At 40.4% G+C, this 20,697-nt stretch overlaps 1 protein-coding gene across 3 annotated transcripts in view; it reads right to left on the minus strand.

Annotated features, from left to right (window-relative positions):
• The window catches only part of fstl5 (follistatin-like 5), a 747,707-nt gene that overhangs the window by 65,537 nt on the left and 661,473 nt on the right, over positions 1 to 20,697 (minus strand). For all 3 annotated transcript variants that reach the window (XM_072254701.1, XM_072254700.1, XM_072254702.1), the window contains one exon: positions 13,013 to 13,162. In XM_072254701.1, the coding sequence (XP_072110802.1) occupies positions 13,013 to 13,162 (150 nt within the window). The remainder of the gene's footprint in view (positions 1 to 13,012; positions 13,163 to 20,697) is intronic.

Below are 20,697 nucleotides of genomic sequence, written 5' to 3' on the forward strand. Positions count from 1 at the left end.
GATTTTGGCGTATTGGCCTTCAAAAGTCACTGTATTGAGGACAAGAGTTGGCATGTAATGCTGAAATTGTATAAGATGTTGCTGAAGCCTAATTTGGAGTGTTGTGTACAGTTTTAGTCATCTACCTACAGGAAAGATGCAAATATGATTGAAAGAATGTAGGGAAGATTTACAAGAGTGTTGGCAGGACATAAGGGTCTGAATTATAGGGAACATACATCAGGACTTTATTTCTTACCAGGTAGAAGATAGAGTGGAGATCTGATAAAGGTACACACAATTATGAGGGGTATAGACAGGGTACATGCAAGCAGGCTTCTTTCCCACTGAGGTTGGGTGAGACTAGAACTAAAGGTCATGGGATAAGGGGGAAAGGCGAAATGCTTAAGGGAAACATAAGGAGAAACTCCCTCACTTTGAGGGTGGTGAGAGTCTGCAATGAGCTGCAGGTGCAAGTTGTAAAAATGCGGTCAATTTCAAATCTGAAGACCACTGATTCACAAGTCACAGCGATTCGCTCTGGAGAGAGTCATCACACTCCAGGTCAGACGACAGATAACCCAGGTCAGGTTTCAGACCACAGTACCCAGGTAGATCCCTTGCATGATGGTGGTGGTGTGGAGGGAGAGAAGAAGAGGAAGGTCAAGTGGCCAGCAATGGCAGATGAGAAGGCTTGGCGTGTGTTTGATGAGGATATCAGTATGCTGTTGGAGAACACTCTCAGGGGAACATCAAAGAGAAAGTTGGAAGTGATGGGCGATATGATTTACGATGTTGGAAAGTACAGGTATGGTTTGGTTTGGTTGAGTTGAAGAAGGCAAAGCCTACACAGCAACCAAGCAGGCGCCAGAAGGAGATTAGTAGGTTGAGGAGAGAGCTTAGATCATTGAGACAGAAGTGGAAGATAGCAAGTGAGGGTGACAAGCCAGGGCTTGCTGATCTCCGAGAGCATTTTCGAATAAAGTTAGCATCACTCCATCATGCAGAGTTACAACGTAAAAAGAGAAAGAAGAGAGAGAAGGCAAGAAAGTCGTTCTTTGAGGACCCTCACGAGTTCACAAGGAAACTGTTTGAACAAAGTAAGAGCGGGCAGCTTAACATCTCTCAGCAAGAACTTGAGGATCACCTGGCAAGCACTTACTCTAACGAACAACGGGAGGCTCCTTTCCTTGACATTAGAGGGCTTGTGAAGCCTACCAAGCCCGGAGTGAAGTTCGATCTGTCAGGACCCAAAGTGGCAGAAGTCAAACTGTTCATCAGAAAGGCAAGTTCCAGCTCAGTGCCAGGACCTAATGGAGTGCCTTATAAGGTGTTCAAGAAGTGTGAACAGCTGAGGAAATACTTATGGAGATTGTTAAAGGTAGTGTGGAGACAAGGTGTTGTTCCTTTGTCATGGAATGAGGCTGAAGGAGTATACATCCTGAAGGAAGAAAATTCTTCTACATTGAATCAGTTCCGACCAATTTCACTCCTGAATGTAGAGGGGGAGATTATGTTTGGAATTCTGGCAGAAAGAATATCTTCATTTGTGATAGAGAATGGATTAGTAAATACATCTGTGCAGAAGGCAGGAGTACCAGGTTTCCCAGGATGCTCTGAACATTCTAGTATGATACGGCATACCATCCAGGAGTCAAAAAGTTTGAGAAGAAATCTGGCTGTAGTTTGGCTTGATCTGGCAAATGCGTATGGTTCTGTTCCCCATGTCCTGATTGAGTTTGCGATGGAATTCCTATGGATTCTTGCTAAAGTGAGGAACTTTGTTATGCAGTACTACAACGATTTCTAGATGAGGTTTTCCACTCAGCAGTTTACAACTAGGTGGCAGAGCTTGGACATTGGAATCCCAATGGGATGTGCAATTTCACCCATCCTTTTTGTGTTAGCCATGGAAGTCATTGTGAGGGCTGCAGAATCAGTGGGACCAGGTGTCGCACTTGATGGCTATCAGCGTTCATGGACGATCTTACCCTTTTGGGTCCCAGCACGGAGGCAGTGGAAAATGTACTATCTAGACTCGAGGAGCTAATGGATTGGGGAAGAATGAAGTTCAAGACCAAGAAGTCAAGGAGCCTTGTTCTTAGGGAAGGAAAGCTGGTTGACTTTCATTTCACCCTTTGTGGAGAGGAGATTCCATCCATTCAGGACCAACCAGTTAAGAGCCTTGGACAATGGTACACAGAGGAGCTGAGAGACACCAAGAGGGTTCAAGAGACAGGAGAACAGATCAGCAGAGGTCTGATGTCTGTTGACAAGTGTGGCTTGCCTGGCAAGTTGAAGTTGTGGTGCTTGCAGTACGGACTGATGCCACGGATAACGTGGCTACTAACTGTCTATGAAGTGGCAAAGTCCCATGTTGAGGCAATGGAACGGAAGATCAACAAGTATGTGAAGAAGTGGCTTGGAGTACTGAGCAGCCTCACCAATGTTGCAATCCACAGTAGCCAGACAAAGCTTACCATCCCAGTGCAATCTCTTGTTGAGGAGGTCAAGGTAGCCAAGGTGAGATCATTCTTGATGCATCGAGACTCAAAAGACCCTGTCATCAAGAACATCCAGCCGGATGTGAGATCAGGCAGGAAGTGGTCAGCCTATGTAGCAGTTGTTGAGGCAGAGTTTAGATTGAAGCACAAGGAGACGGTTGGGGCTATCCAGCCAGGCCGCCAGGGACTTGGATGGACAACGCACAAATGGTGGTCATCTTCTACAGGTGAGGAGTTCTGTGAGCTTGTAACACAAGAAGTACGAGAGGTAGAAGAGGAGAAGAGGTTAACTAAAACAGCTGGCCTGGCAAAACAAGGGGCTTGGACCCCGTGGGAAAGTGTTGAACAATGACATCTATCTTGGAATGTTCTGTGGCAGATGGAACCGCTCCGCATTTCTTTTCTATGCAGAGCAGCGTATGATCTGCTCCCAACACCTGCCAACCTCAGCACCTGGTATGAAGATAAGACGGACAGGTGTGCTGCTGGTGGCGAGAAGGGAAAACTTCAACATATTTTGAGTGCATGCAGAGTCAATCTTTCCAGCAGCATGCACACTTGGAGACATAACAACGTTCTCAAAGTTGTAACAGAAGTGGTTGAGCAGAGAGTACTGCAGCACAACTTATCTCATGCCCCATGCTGCACAGTACATCACATATCATTTGTGAAAGAAGGCTCCAAGTCAAGGGTGTACAGCGCAGGCTCACGATCAAGCATACTTTCTTCAGCCAATGATTGGTGTGTCAAGGCCGACCTGGATGGGAAAGGCAGTTTCCCGGAGCAAGTAGCTTCACAACATTGCATCCAGATATAATCGTATGGTTTGACACCAGTAGAGAAGTGGTTATTGGTGAACTCACAGTCCCCTGGGAAGACAACATCGATAAAGCCCACAAGCACAAGTTAACCAAGTATGCAGAATTAAGATCAGAGTGCAGAGACAGAGGGTGGAAGGTCTCATGCTATCCATTCGAAGTAGGTTGCCGTGGGTTTATTGCGTTCACTCTCCAGAAGTAGCTGCGTGACCTTGACTTCACTAGAAGAGAGATCAAGTCAACCAGCAGGGCTGTAGCTGAGGCAGCAGAGAAAGGATCAGCATGGGTGTGGACCAAGTATGTCCAGAGGGGCAGATAGTCAGACAGTGTATACATATCTTGCAAACCCTTCAGTAGTTACATAGACACCTGAAGAGCAGACTATCTGTTGGATGGAAGTGACCAACAAATCTGATAGAGGCAGATGCCAAGTTTTTAAGCTCATCAGTGGGAGGTGGTGCTTTAGCACTGCTGGCCCACCACCTCGAGGGAGTCTTGATCATAAGCGGGCCGAAACTCCTGAAGACGGGTGGCAGATCAACTGATGATCCCACTGATGATAGCACAGGACAGTTAACATCTTAGTCCACGTGTATTTTTTAACTCTGGATAGGTACATCGATGGGAGGGGTATGCAGGCCTATGGTCTGGGTTAAGGTCAATGGGACTAGGCAGATGACTGGGTTTCTGTGCTGTTGTGTTCTATGTCTCTACCAACTACATGCAGCATGTTTAATGTGGATGGAATAATAGGTCAACCATATTTAAAGCTGTACACAAAATATAATATAAATGTCTATTACTTATTCCTAAACTCTGCCCATTGAATAATCCTCAGCTGACACCCTATAATACACCCTCACCAAGCACACTAATTTTGCTTAATAATCTCTTGAATATCACCAATATTAAAGGCTTACTGAAATTCCCGAGTAAACCCCATGAACCCTTACCTACTCTGCTGCTTACAACTTCACGAAATTCCAATAGATTGGCCAAAAGTAATTTCCCTTTCATATATTTCAAGGTGGTATTGTCAGATTATACTGTTACTTTTTCAAGCGAATTGTTGCCATTTTTCTTCCAATTGACACCAGGTTAACTGGTCTACAGTTCCCTATTTCCTTCCTCCCTTTTTTTTTAAATAGTTGAATATTCTTGTGAATTTCATATCTGCAGTAACCGTTTGGGAATCTATGGGCATTTGAAAGATGACAATCTATGCATCCACCTTCTCCGTGGCCAACTCTTTCAGAAGCCTAGGATTTGAGTAAATACCGCTCAAGCCCCTTCAAATTCTTCATTTCTGGATTTTTACAAATGTTTCTTTCTTTGCCCTGCTCACTCATTCTAACTAGATCCCTAGTCCTCACTATTTCTTGAAGATGTCCTCCTCCATCCATGAAGATGGGTAAAACATATTTGTTTAAAATCTCTGCATTTCCTTATTCCCCAAAAGAAGTTCTCTTGCTTCAATCTGAAATGGATCATTTTCTATATATTTCTTTTATTTTTACATATATACAAGTGTAATGTCCTACTTAAGATTTCTACTGCTATCCCATGAGTTACTTTTATTTTAGCAGTTCTCTGCAAAAGCAGTGTGTCCTGCTAGTGAGAGTGCTGTGGTTTGGGCTAAAGATAAGGAGCAATGTTGCAGAAACTTGTGAAATTACATGGGTACCAGCTTGCAGAGTATCTAAGGCACCTTCAAAGAGCAGCGCCTGAGGAAGGCGGTGTCCATCTTTAAGGACCCCACCACCCATGACATACCCTCTTCACACTGTTACCATTTGAAAGGGGGTACAGAATCCTAAAGGCACACATTCAGTGATTCAGGAGCAGCTTCTTCCTCTCTGCCATCGGATTTGTAAATGGACATTGAACCCACAAACACTACCTCACTACTTTTATAATTCTATTATTTTACACTATTTATTTTAACTTAACTATTTAAAAGACATATATATACTTAATGTAACTCAGTTTTTACTCTATATTTATTTATTATGTATTTCATTGTACTGCTGCTGCAAAGTTAACAAATTTCAAAACATATGCTGATGATATTCAATCTGATTCTGATTGTGATGTTGTTTCAGCCAATCAGGATTGTCTTGGTACGTGTCGTAACCTTCTGCCCAGTGAGATGCCGTGGAAGATTCAAGAGCTGGGCGGGATCAGGTTTCTGAAGGACAGTAATCTTGCAACGGGAGCTGCGGAGCAAGATACAAGGGAAGATGTTTGCAGAATGTTGCCCAAAGGGGAGACCCCGTTGTAAGAAGTGCTTTGTGAAAATGAATGGTTCTAAGGAGGTAGTGCCAGTACTCCTGAGTTAGCCAGTTTGTTTGAGATGGTTCTTGATGGGAAGTTCAAACTGTGGCTGGTTTATTTCACACAGAACATGGGTTCAGCATGTGAGTAAAGCAATACATCCCACTACTCTAGAAATGAGCTCCAACGTTTATGTGCACATTGGACTTGTATAACTGTAATGGGCATTTTTATTTTTCTTTTCTTTTTCCTCTTCACTGTTTGGTAAAGTTGATATATTGGTAAATATCCTCTTTTTAAAATCATTTTATGCTGGTGTATGATCTGTCATTTCTTGGCAAATGATGACTGTGTATGGGGCAGTATTTATACAGCATTCACTACAATTAATGTTGCTTAACCAGAATATCCTAACTTTCCTGTTTGGTTAAACCCAAATCATACTGACCTTGACATATATTACTTATGAAACGTGTCCTTCTCACTGCTGAGTCATGTGGCTGCTAGCGGAATTTGCTAATGAGCTAGGTTTGTACACAAATACGATGAGGGGTTTACATAAGTTTACCATTTGTTTTTGTGTTTCTCACTAGCTTTCCTTTTCCCATTTTTGCTCAATAGCCTGATCTTTTACAGAACTCTGGAATTTCTCATTGCTGTCTTTTGTTTCCATCACAATATATATTCCTTTTCCTTTGACCTAATACTATCTTTAACTTTTCCATAGCTACAGCTAAACCACTTTTTCTGTTGTGTTTCTTTCTTTCCAAGTGATATTCTGTTTATAAAGTATCTGCTAATTGCTAACCACCGCTGGATGACGAACAGATCTTTTAATTTAACTTCGGTCCACCACAGCCAGCCAGCTCACATCTCAAGGCTTCATATTTAAAGCTTGGAAAATCCAGAGCAGATTAAACAGGAATACAAGGATAAGCCAATCATGGTCAGCACAGTAGCACAATGGTTAGTGTAACACTATTACTGCACCCACAACCTGGGTTTATTCCCACCAATGCTTGTAAGGGGTAGATTTGTCCTCCCGTGACCATGAGCATTTCCCATGGGTCCTCTGGTTTCCTCCCACATTCCAAAGACATATGGGTTAGTAAATTAATTGGTTACATGCTTGTAATTCGGTCACATGGACTCATGGGCTGGAAGGCCCTGTTACTGTGCTGTTATCTTACTTAATAAAATAATTGGAAGGCAGATTCTATCCAAGCATAAACAGCCACAGAGCTTGATAATTTAGGAAGTTGTTAATAATACTGACCAAATCAAATTGAAAAGTAATCATAGGAGAATGTGCTATGTGCCATAGTCACAAGAAGTGCCCTTCAACAATGGAAACTAATCACACAGTGGAACAGAAATGGAGAAATAGATAATGTTAGAGAAGAACAATTCTTCCTTTTAGCCATTTTAGGAGCTAAACTGGAAAGGGGATGCTGAAGGCTATTAAACAATTTATTAGAGTTGATTCAAATTTAATACAGCAAAGGTTTTAAATTGCTAATGTGTTGCAATAGACCCATTTCATTCTTGTTTAATGCTAAGCTCAGTTTACACAAAAGTTATAAGTGCCAAAATAGATGCTTCCTATTAAAATTCAGGATATCAAATTAGACAAGTTTGCATGTCATGATGTGCATTCACCCAACAATGATCCAAGCGCTGGGAGGTATGTTAAGTGGGCTGCTTATTAAACAGTTCATTAGATTGAAGGATTCTTCCAAGGGTCTGGCAGGTGGATAATGGACCAATATTCAAAAAGAGCAGTGAATTAGAACCAAGAAATTATCGGCCTATTAGCTTGATATGGTTATAGGCAATTTGTTATAATGGATTGTACGCGTTTTTCTATATTGCCCACCTTGAAAGAAAGTTTAAAGCTGAATCTGAACATGGCTTCTGTTGAATTTTCTGAAAAGATTTCAAGGTTGGTAAGTGAGAGTTGTTTGGTTTGACAATGTGCTACACAAAAGGCTAATTATAAATTGGAGCTCGTAGAGATGCAAGGGCAGATTGAAGACTGACTTTAAAAAAAATAGCAATGTTCCACAGTGAGAAAGCAATTATCAGGCTGTGAAATTTGTCTTTTCAGAAGCTGACTTTGGATGCTGAGGGCACTGATTTGCAGAGAACTTGTGAGAAGCCTGTGGGTATATCCGTAGTAAAATTTTCACTGCCTTTCATGTCTGTAGGGATGATTGCTACCAATGCAAGGAAGTTTATGCCATTTTTTTCAACTTGCAGTTTAGTGTTTAGTAGCAAAAAAGATTCTGCCTTCCCTTAACTTCAGCACTCAAAACATCTGTATTATTTAAAGTGATCATTAATTAACACTTCATAACAAAGATTTTGCTTCCTGAGTACTTTTGGGTGTATCTTATGGATATTGGGCAACTGATAATGAAAAGCACAATGAAATCTCCCTATCACGCACCATTTAAAAAAAAGCCTATATTTGTTACTTCAATTCATAATTTCCTCCAGTGGGACTGGAGAAAATTGTATGGAAGGCATTCAAGGATGTTGTTGAAAATTTTCTTGGTAACTACAGAGCACCAAACTACACACAGCTGGTTGATACCATGCTTCAAGAAGTGCAACATTCAATAAAGATTCATTTTCTCCATTCCAATTTAGACTTCTTCCCTGCAAATCTGGGTGCTGTCAGAGATGAGCATAGTGAAAGGTTTCACCAGGACATTGCAGTCATGGAGATACAGTGTCAGGGCAAATGGAATCCATCAGTGCTGGCTGTTTAATGTTGGACACGTAAGCAAGAAGCCTCAGACACTGAACACAAATGAAAATCATCAACAAAACATTTTTAACTTAGTTGAACTATTGCAAAGTGTCAGCACTATTACACAATTAAATACATTATATTCAATAAAAGTTAATTTCTTGTTTCTCCAAATTCCTGTGATACAAGTTGTCTGAAATTAAATTTATGTTCAGCTTCAAGTGGTCTATCATACACCAAAAAAAAATGCTGAGGAAGGAACATTTTCAAAAACATTTGTTGTCCAGTGTTACTTAGTTATTGATGATGCAGTTGAAGAAAGGCTGGAGTTTAATTTCAATGGTTTTGATTGTCTACATTAGTAAAGTAAGTTGAGTCTATGTTTAGTACAAGATTCAAGGCAATTCTTCTACTCCTAGATTTGGGTGTTCGATTTGCAACATGACATGGAAAAGGGAAGCTGTGCAGAGGGCGACCTGTTGCTGCAAGAGAGAGAAGAGTGAAGGTGGGAAGACTCTGCCATTGGCAGTTTAAAGCAGCAGATTGTAAGGAGACAGTCTCCTTTGTACACAACAGGGAGGAGAACTGTGTTAGGAAACTCCTCTTCATGAAGAAGCTGATGACTGAGTTCAACCACTTGCCCCAGTGAAATGTAAGTGAGACTTGAAATGTTGAGAATTGGGCAAGGTGCAATGGGGCACATGAAAGGCAAGTCCATGTACAGATTGTTGGAGAAGCTTGCTATGTCAGCGATGTGAGTCTGATGCAGACAAGTAACAGATAATACTCCTGGTAACCTTGATGTGAGATAGCACCCGAAGATGAAATGACCTCAGAAATTTCCTCTTCTCACTCAGTCTTAAAGTATGTCCAGAGGGCATCTGAGCCCTGCACATAGAAATCCCTAAACTGGTTGAACAATAGTACTCCTAGAGTCAGACAAAATTGTTGTGTCTACCCTTCCTATTGACCAGTCGTTGCTCCAAGCAAGCTGTTTAGCTCTTTGGAAAGATTTCTAACCCGATTTGCAGGCATGCAACATCTCTCCTTTAAGAGGCTTTAATTGTTCATTGGAACTGTTGCAGAAATTCATGACATTTAGCCCCATGCTGATACACAGAAATACTTTTTAACTCATGACTGACCCTGAATCCTTGCCCTGTTACACTGACCTCCAAACTTACTTACTCCAACTGCCGTATGTTTGTTGGGCCTCCGGGCACCCTGTGAAATGAGATGCCTCCAATACATACGGCATGCTTAGTCAGTTTACAGATAACACCAAAAGAGGTGGTATGGTGCACGTTGAAGAAAGGTGTCTCAGGTGGTAACAGGATCTCAATCAGCTGAGAAAGTGGGCAAGTGAATGGCTGATGGAATTTGCCTCAGGCAAGTGCAAAGTGATGCATTGTGTACAAGAGTTAGGAATTCATATTCCAGCTGCAAATTGTTGCTTAGACCAGACTTAAACGTATTATGTACATTTCTGGTCACCATCCTTGTGGTGAGCAATGTGATTATGTTAGAGAAAGTGCAGAAAAGATTTACTGGAACGTTGCCTGGACTGGAAGACCGTAATTGTGCAGAGAGATTGCATAGGCTAGGACTGTTGACCCTGAAGAGAAGAAAGCTGAGGGATGAAAGGGTCAGGGTTATGGGCAACTGGGATTAGCACAGTTAGCATCATTGAATTGGGATAAAGGACTTAATTCCTTGTTATATATTCTTTGTTTATTGCTCTTTTGGGCAAGTTTGAAATGTGGCAGCCTGCAGATAATGAACACAGAACTGAACTGAGTATGCCTGGACTCTTTTGATTTTCACTTTTTCATTGTTGCCATTTGCATGATTTATTTTTTTTACTTTTGCACGCGAAGCGGGGGCGGGGGGTGGTTGATGTTTTTCTTTGTAGGGGTTCCATGGTTCTCTTTGTTTTCATGGCTGTCTGTGCAGAAGACAAATCTCAGCATTGTATAATACATGCATATTTTGATAGTAAGTGTACTTTGAATTTGAATCTTTGAATATAACCCTATGAATCATCCTTTTATCTCCACGCTGCCCTCTATTTCTGTGCCTGAAAACCTTACTGCCTACTCTGTCCTGTTTTGCAGCATTCCTCCCTAATCTCTGATCCTCTTTGGTTACAGGGAACCCACCAGCATCATCATCAGAATGCTCATGCTGGAACGTAGCTCCCTGTTAAAGGCACAGACCAACTACTAGTGGAACCAACCATTCATGACATGGCCTCATGACACCAGGTTCAACTGCACATGCTTGATGATTCAAATGCATTTTTCAGGGTGTTAAAGTGGCACAGATGCATTTTATTTTTCATATGCATAAAACTGTATGCATATATCATTTTTATTTTCATTCAAATCCTGAGGCCACAGACAAAACCATCCTCTCAAACAGCACAGTGTCAATATGATTTTTCAGAATGCTTCATCATCAGAATGCACAAAAAAGTACACTTGGTTGCATAATAAAAGGGGATCTCCACATTAGATCTGATTTACACTGCTGTAGTCTCATTCACAATGCATACTGACCTTGAGATGGCTATGGTAAGTAAAGCTTGAAAAGGAACGCTAGAGTTTTTGTCAAGGTTTGTCCCTATCAGCTTTGTAACAGAGGACACCATGATCTTCTAGCTGTTCCCTGAGACAAACATCAACTACTGCTGGAAGATCAACTTGAGGAATGATGCATTTTGGTTTACCCAAAGCTTATTGGTCTTACAGTAAAAATTTCTTAAGTGCATAGAAACATAGGAACATAGAAAATAGGTGCAGAAATAGGCCATTCGGCCCTTCGAGCCTGCACCGCCATTCAGTATGATCATGGCTGATCATCCAACACAGAACCCTGTACCAGCCTTCCCTCCATACCCCCTGATCCCTTTAGCCACAAGGGCCATATGAACTGGCCTCAACTGTTTCCTGTGGCAGAGAATTCCACAGATTCACCACTCTCTGTGTGAAGAAGTTTTTCCTCATCTCAGTCCTAAAAGGCTTCCCCTTTATCCTCAAACTGTGACTCCTCGTTCTGGACTTCCCCAACATCGGGAACAATCTTCCTGCATCTAGCCTGTCCAATCCCTTTAGGATTTTATATGTTTCAATCAGATCCCCCCTCAATCTTCTAAATTCCAACGAGTAATTCCCTCATCCAAGTCATTAATATATGACATGTTCTTGGGTGCGGGAGTATATATTGAGGGATATACTCATGTTGGTGTAGCCATAACAAGGACTTTGAAAGAAATATGCTATAGTCTAGAGTCCTGCCTCACTGGACGCAGAGGGGCTGGGCCCTGTGTCCGGCTTCTCAGACACCGCATTGGTGTGTTGCTTACAGTAGGGTTGATGCATTATAATAGAATGTATTCAGTTGACGGTACAATAAATGTAGAGAAAAGTGTGAACTGAATACATGTATTGTATTTCCTGTATAAAATATATGTTTAAAGATGCCTTGAGATTTCTCTAATTCAAGATTTTGAGACAGTTATTGGAAACAGATCCTTTAGCTCACTGGCTCCATGCTGACATCAACCATTAACTCTGTACTCTGCCTTCAAATGTAATCTTCCAAAGTGAATCACCTCACACTTTCTGGGTTAAATTCCATCTACCACCTCTCAGCTCAGCTCAGCTCTGCATCCTGTCAATGTCACATTGCAACTTATGACAACCCTCCACACTGTCCATCAACCTCCGTGTCATCTGCAGTTACTGAACCACCCTTCCACTCCTTCATCCAAGACATATATATATTAAAAAATCACAAAAAGCAGAACAGATCCTCGTAGAACACCATGGTCTCCAATCTCCAGGCAGAATACTCTCCATTTACTACCAGCCTCTGTCATCTATGGCAAGACAACTCCTTATCCACACAGCCAAATTTCCCTGAATCCCATCCCTCCTGACTTTCTGAATGTGCGTGGGGAATGAACTTGGGGAACCTTCTCCAATGTTACACTAAAATCCATGTACAACATATGTACTGCTATGCCTTCATCAATCTGCTTTATCACATCCTCAAAGAATTTAATTAGGCTTGAGAGGTGTGACTGGATCCTCACAAAGCCATGCTGACCATCCCTAATCAAACTATGTTTCTCTAAGCACGAATATTCTTACTACAATGTAGGTCATAGTAATAAAATTGCATGCATTGGCCACTGTAGCAAAAGAAAATACAGTGGATATATAATGCACTGATAATATCTGTACCATTTATTTATATCAAGTATCTTTAAATGGAGAAACAAATGTAAAAGGTTGAAATTCATTACAACTCATGTAACAGGATATTGTGAATAGACAATTAATTATATCAGAAACCAACTTTACAAATTTCTCTGTTTTTGTTTTCTAAAAATGGTTCCTATGAATAAGCAAACCCCTCCCCCAAATCTGGTGGGCTCAAATGTTAAACTCACTAGACATTCCAAGTACACCTTACATATTACTAAGTTAATGGGAATCAAAATCAGTGCAACTACATTTTAATCAATAGAGAAAAAGAGAACCCTAATTTTCATGCAAACAAGGTACTTCCAAGTTAGCACTGCAAGCACTTTTCTATGCTTTGAAGCTTAAAAAATGGCTTTTAATCACTGCAACTTCCAATTAATCATCAGAACAATAAATAAAAGGTGTAAAGACCTGCACTGCTTTCTGGGACTGAATGTCAACAATCAGCACCCTGTTCAGTTTTGGCTGTGTCACGTAGATGTACTTGTCTTTGATGTTCACTGCAGTTGCCCAAACGCATCGCTGGAAGGCTTCACTCTCAGGTTTAGGGCAGACTTCATCCTAAGCAAGAATGAAGGGGATAAAAAACAAAGGGTACAGTAAAGTGAAACTAGCCTGAATTCCTTGGCACAAACAAGAACGTTGAAGTAATATATGATGCAGTTTTAAAATACTTCAGAAAATATTAACAGCAGCCCTCATACCCTTTCAAAAACCTTGGAATAAAATCCGTATCACCAATATTGTATAATGAGCAATAATTAGTATAGGCAAACAATCTTAGCTGACCATTAAAACTGACATATTGGGGAGAGGTAAACTGTTCTATTTTAGATCATAATTCTGTAATGGTTAACAATAACTGAGAAAGGACTGTATCACACTAACCTTATGGCTGGCAATAGAACTTCAGGAAGTCTCAGACTTCTGCATAGGCAGTGTAAAGCTCAGAAGATTGAGACATTGTGAAAGTTAAATACCACAACAATAATGAGCCTTATTGAAAGACTCATTATCATGCCCTACAGCAGGTTAGTATCTCAATGAAGAAAGGGTCTGGATACATTTTATGCCTAGTCCTTCATTTTACACCAGCATGGGAATGGTAACCTCATCCATCTGGCAGACATCACTGACCTTGTGGAAACGACAAGTGCAGATAATTGCCTCACTTGTTTTATCTTACTTCAATGTTTTATTTTGAGCATTTTAAGGTACTTTTATTTAAATTCAACTTAATCTAATTTTAATTTCTCCAACTAGAAGACACATAACACAATTGTTAGAAGGATTCCTGATGCTTTTGATAGCTGGCTAGCTGTCAACAGTTGTTTGGGTGTTCTGAGGTTCGGGCCTTGAGAGGCCCTACTGAGATCTACTCATATCCTGAGCCTCATCAGATAATCATTGAGTGTGGAAGGGGAAGTTTATCCAGTCAAATGCATCCTGGGAAAGTAAATGTGGGTTTGCAGGAGTTGTGGACAAAAAAACCAGGCAACAGGCTAAGTTCAAGATAATAGGGACTCTTAACAGTTCAGGTTATTTGGCCACTATCCCATTGCTACTTCCAGGATTTTCTCTGTGCAAACCAAGTTCTCTGTTTCCTTAATTAAAATTATGTCCGTTCACAAATCATATGAGTATATACATGGACTGTGTGAGGTGTTACATAAGGGTAAACATTTTGCTTGTATTAATTAATGCAGTGTACATGGCAGTAACAGTAGGAGACAGTTCGGCTGAGTAAATTTCTAACCATGGTACAGTCTTGTATTGCATTTCATGTAGATTTATATTTTGGACTGGGTTAGATGAGGAAAGGATGAGACGGTAAGTTATTGGAGGCTCCTAAGCCTAACGGCTACCATAGTCTAGACACACAAATAGAACAATCATAAGTAAAGCAAAATTGTTGACCTATTTTCACAGCTCAAAGCAATTGTTGAAGAGCAGAGAGAGTTTAGAATAACTCAACACGGCAGATATAAAGTTATAAAGCAATACTTGAGTATTGTGTGTATGTATTGTATTGTATATTCCCTGTATGTGTTGACTAAAGACTAGATGTGCTCAATGTGTGTTTTTGTTTTGTGCAGGATCCGGTACTTATCACTTTAGAATTCTAGTGAAAATGGATTTTAAAGGCAGGGATCTATGTTTAGAATTACTCTGATGGACTAAGAGTGACATAATTATAACAAACAGGTTAATGACATGTTGCCGTGCTAATAAAATGTTCCATGTTCTACTAATAAAATGTTTAATTTTCTTTGGTAAAGAAATCTTTTAATAGGAAATATAAACAATGTTTTGAAGAAATTTATATACTGAATAATAGCCAATTGACCATAAATAATATCAATTAATCTATCACCATTTTTTTCAGGCAACCAGTTAGAAAAGGCTGGTGTGTTATTTTAACCACATTTCAGTAAACATTAGCATGATAGAACAATCATAAATAAAAAACAGGCTTATTGCTCTAAGTAACTATTACCACAGAACAGAGAATGTGAGGGATGATTTAATACAGAAGATACAAACTTGTAAATTAATTTTTGATTGAAGTGCCCCACCAAGCTCCCTTTCTCACATTCCAACTTAATAATGAAAAATCTACCACTAATTCAAGTCCATATGTACAAGGTTTTCTTGCATTACAAATTACTTGAGTTATGGAAATCCAAACTGATGCAAATGCTCCCATAAATTTTTAAAATATGTTTCAAGATAATAATAATCACTGCACAATAGCATGAAGCAATTAGGGTGATGCAGCAATATTTATCTACACTAAATCTCCAGAAAACCACAACACAAATGCCACTAGAATAGAAGAAAAAGTTAACCAATGGAAGAGCAAGACCCTCCATGGAAGACATGTCCACGATCTGAGCAGACTAGATGTCAACAAAGAAGTGTCAAATGCCTGGTTCAGAATTGGAGACCTTTTCCCAGAAACACAAGGGTTCCTTGTGGCAATATACAGAACCAGGTGGTTAACACAAAAAAGAAGATCAAAATACATAATAAAAGACCAACAAATTCAAGAATAAATGCAGAAAATGCCAAGAGAAACCATTACAGAATTCTGCAGCAGTTATTCACCAAAATCTTGCTTTAAGATACATATTCATAAAAGAAACCATACCTTACCCATAGATACAAGCCTGCTCCAGGTTTAAAGTCAGAGTCACACAAATTATATTATCACTGATCTAATGTTACAGATATGACAATCCATAATCTATCTGGATAGAATATTGCAGAATAACAAGTAAGAACAAATTACTTATTAGATATAGCCATTCCAAACACACATAACTTACAGAAATCAATGTGAGAAACACCAGAAATATTCTCAATTAAAAGAGGAAATTGAAGAACTATGGAATACGAACAGGGTACACATTGTCCCAATAGTAATATCTGGGCTAAGTAACTACACAATAATATTAACCAATTAGGGCTGCGCAGCAATATCTATGTAAATCTTCAGAAAGCCCCAATAATAAACAGCCCTAGAATAATCGGAAAGTTTCTTGCATTTGAATGAAAGGGTTACCGTATGAGGAACGTCTGGCAGCTCTCAGAGTGTATTCTCTGGAGTTCAGGAGAATGAGGAGGCTCTCACTGAAACATTCTGAATGTTAAAAGGCCTGAACAGATTAGAAATGCCAAAATTATTTCCCATGGTAGGGGAGTCTAGGACAAGAGGGCACGACTTCAGGATTGAAGGACGTCTATTTAGAACAGAGATGAGGAGAAATTTAGTCAGAGGGTGATAAATCTGTGGAATTTGTTGACATGAGTGGCTGTGGAGGCCAAGTCATTAGGTGCATTTAAGGAAGATGTAGATAGGTTCTTGATTAGCCAGGGCATCAAAGGGTATGAGGTGAGAGCAGGGGAATGGGAATGATTGGAAGAATTGGATCAGCCCATGATTGAATGGTGGAGCAGACTTGATGGGCCAAATGGTCTACTTCTGCTCCGATATCTTATGGTCTTATGGTCTTATTTGAGAAATGAGCGTGCTTGGGTATGCCTGTACCTCAGGTTTTACCAGCTTGAGCTGAGAAAAAAAATAAACAATAATAACTATACTGTTTCAGGGTGAGCTGCACAATTGGCATAGAATTACCACCACTGCTAGGTCCTGGGTAACATTAACTTCATATTAACAGATAATAATGTCCAGCTCTGGATCTTTGACTGGAATTCTGATAGCAAAGAGTGATAGATCTCTGTCACTGCCTGTGGAAGCATTACATTCAGGCACATTGCTCTTTGAAAAGTTAGGGGTAAGAATACAGAATCCTGTATCCACGAGAAGAAAGGGTGTGAAGCCTTGAGATGTTTTTCCTCTCTCCCTTGACATCCTCAGCCTTGTCTGCCTTGCCCAGAACCCCTCTCTTCTAGCTCCCTCAGAAGCTGATAGTTGAACTAATATCTTCATCACTAGCCAAAAGTTCTGTGAGCTTACTAACTCTCTTACTAATCTCTTACTAACTCTTCCTTCAGTTAGTCCTGACGAAGGGTCTCGGCTTGAAATGCCGACTGAAACTCTTCCAATAGATGCTGCCTGGCCTGCTGCGTTTACCAGCAACTTTGATGTGTGTTGCTCTGTGAGCCATTTGCTTTAAAGGTTTTGGAAGCAAGCCTAGTGTATAGAGATTAGATACAGAAATTGATTATCTCACAGAATGACGGAACAGGCTCAGGTTTAAATAGCCCATTCTCGTCTCTATACTGTTTCTTCAATTCTTCTTTAAAATCAGCAATTTTTATGCTGCAAGTCCAATAAAGTTTCAATTTGTTGCCAAATACTTATATAACAGTATTCAACTCTGCTGGGTAGAACTTCTAATTTAAAATGTCAAATAAATGATGACTGACTGTCATAATAACTGTGGGGGTGAAAATACAAATACATTGAACAAGAATTAATTCCAAACATTAACAATAATATGTACAAAGAGGTCAAAATGCATGATGATGCAAACAGATAACAATTGAAAATTGCAGTTAAATGTCAAGTAACAGTCATTGTCTATGTTTTTTTCTCTTTCCTACAAAGCATCAATATGGTATTTGAGTTTCATCATCAATGAGTTATCTACCTGGGAGAAAATCACAGCTGCCAATAGAATACGGGAAAGATTCTCTCAAATACATTTCTTATTCAGCAGTCTGGAACAAGGTCCTCAATCACTTTAAGTGATTTTTTCTTTCACAACAGTGGCACATTTATAAGATTGTAAAATATAAATTGTACCATAAATCTTAGTGAAGTTGTGACCACAAATAAATCTCAAAAATGTAAAAAATGAAGTGGCATATTAATCTAAAAAATCAATCTCTGGAAACATATTCCATAAGCTGTGCAGAATGGGAATTGGATTACATCAAGGAAATAAGAATGTAAAAAATAGTAGTTTTCCAAATGGTGTGGCACACACTCAGACATGGCTAAAATTGAATGGGCAGAATAATAATGATGTTCATATACTATCTTGAATCAAAAAAGTGAAAAAAAGAACCAGCTTTGTATGTAATAAGACAATAAGTTTGTGAAAGAAGAGTTTTTTTCTCCATCTGGCCTATCTACCTGTAACTGTATTTCCTTGATAATACTTCTATTCTCAAATCCCATTATTAGGAGAAAACCTTCACATTTCCTATCTATACAGAGTGTACTCATGCCCATTACAAAGATTCCTTTAAAATGTGATTACCTGTGTCACATGTAAGTTCTTCCAAATATTCCATAATTTTAGCACCTTCATCACATTCTCTCCTCAATAAAGGAGATCGAAACTATGTGCCGTACTCTACTCATCAAAAAAACATGTAGAGCTGTAGTAAGCATTCACTACTTTTACATTCTATCCTATTTGCAATGGTGTCTACCATTCCAGTGATGTAGGTGTTTGCTACAATTTGGACTCACATATGTGGACTCTCAGATTCATCCATCTGTGGTGTCTCATAAATTAAAAAAAATACTAATAAATTTAATCATAATAATAAATTTAAATAATATTTGCTTTTTCATTCTTCCTACCAATATGGATAACCTTACATTTCCCAATTTTTTTACCCCAGTTGACAATTTTTTTGCCCACTCACTTTGTCTATCGATATTGCTTGTATCCATCACACACAGTTTGTTTTCCCATTTAACATCAGCAAATCTGGTTGCAACATATGAGGACCCTTCAGAGAGTTATAGAATGACAATGCTGTTTGTCCACTGAATCCATGCTGACCATTACGTACCTATTTCCATTTTATTGTCACACCTAAATCGTTAATGTAGAACGCAGTTGGAGATTGGCAGGTATGATGTTGTGGGTATCACAAAGCCATGGCTAAAAGATGATTGTAGTTGGGAGCTTAATATCCAAGGAAACACAATCTATCGAAAGGACAGACAAGTGGAAAAGACAGGCAGAGGATGAGGAACATACACCAAAAGCTGGAGGAACACAGCAGGCCAGGCAGCATCTATAGAAAAGAGTACCGTCAATGTTTCAGGCAGAGACTCTTCATCAGGACTGGGGAGAAAAAGAGATGAGGCGTCAGGATTAGAAAGTGGGGAAGGGGAGGAAAAACAATAAGGTGATAGGTGAAACCAGGAGGGGTGGAGTAAAGAACTGGGAAGTTGATTGGTGAAAGAGATATGCGGCAGGAGAAGGGGAAATCTGATAAGAGAGGATAGAAGGCCATGGAAGAAAGAAAAGGAGGAAGAGCACCAGAGGTGGGTGATAGGCAGGTAAGGAAATAAGGTGAGTGAGAGAAATGGGAATGGGGAATGGTGAAAGGGGGTGGGATATTTACCAGAAATTTGAGAAATCAATGTTCATGTCATCAGGTTGGAGGCTACCCACACGATGGCCTCCTCTACTGCTGCAATGAGGCCACACTCAGGTTGGAGGAGCAACATCTTATATTCTATTTGAATAGCCTCCAACTTGATGGTATGAACATCAATTTCTCAAACTTACGGTAAATCCCCCCTCCCCCCCTTCACCATTCCCCATTCCCATTTCCCTCTCTCACCTTAAATGTTAAAAGGACTAGCAGAGGACAGGAAATTGGGTCACTGTCAGGTGAGGGAAGAGGAAAGGGCAGGCAGAGCAGGGTTCCCCTGTGGCCATTCCCCTCAACAACAAGTATACCGCATTGGATACTGTTGGGGGAATGACTTACCTGGGACAAGCTGCAGTAGCCGGATCTCTGGCACTGGGTCTGGCTCTGCAATGCAGAAGGGAGGGTGGAAAAAGAGGAGTGCGGTAGTGATAGGGGACTCGATAGTTAGAGGTGCAGATAGGAGGTTCTGTGGTCGTGACAGAGAATCCAGGATGGTTTGTTGCCTCCTGGGTGCCAGGGTCAAGGATGTCTCCGATCGCTTGCATGATATTCTGCAGTGGGAGGGTGACCAGCCAGATGTCGTGGTGCACATCGGTACCAATGACATAGCAAGGAAGAGTGAGGAGGTCCTGGAGAGTGAGTATAGAGAGCTTGGTAGGAAGTTGAAAAGCAGGACCTCGAGGATGGTAATCTCAGGATTGCTACCTGTGCTACATGCCAGTGAGGGTAGGAATAGGATGGTCTGGAGGATGAACAAGTGGCTGAGGAACTGGTGTAGGGGGCAGGGTTTCAGATTTCAGGATCATTGGGACCTCTTCTGGGGCAGGTGGGACCTGTACAACAGAGATGGGTTACACTTGAACTACAGGGGGACCAATATCCTTTCAGGGAGGTTTGTTAGTGCTATTGGGGATGCTTTAAAATAGATTTGCAGGGGGATGGGAACCAGAGTGCCAGAGCTGACAGTGTGGCTGGGGTGAAAATAAATGATGTTAAAAGTTCAAGCAAATCCGCTGATAGAAAGGTTGTGAGTGGTGGTAAAAATCTTCTGAGGTGTATATATTTCAATGCTAGGAGTATTGCGGGGAAGGCGGATGAGTTGAAGGCGAGGATTGACACATGGAATTATGACGTTATAGCAATTAGTGAAACTTGGCTACAGGAGGGGCAGGACTGGCAGCTTAATATTCCAGGGTTCCGATGTTTCAGATGTGATCGAGGCA

The sequence above is a fragment of the Mobula birostris genome, chromosome 4, assembly GCF_030028105.1.
Source record: "Mobula birostris isolate sMobBir1 chromosome 4, sMobBir1.hap1, whole genome shotgun sequence".
Taxonomy (NCBI): Eukaryota; Metazoa; Chordata; class Chondrichthyes; order Myliobatiformes; family Myliobatidae; genus Mobula; species Mobula birostris.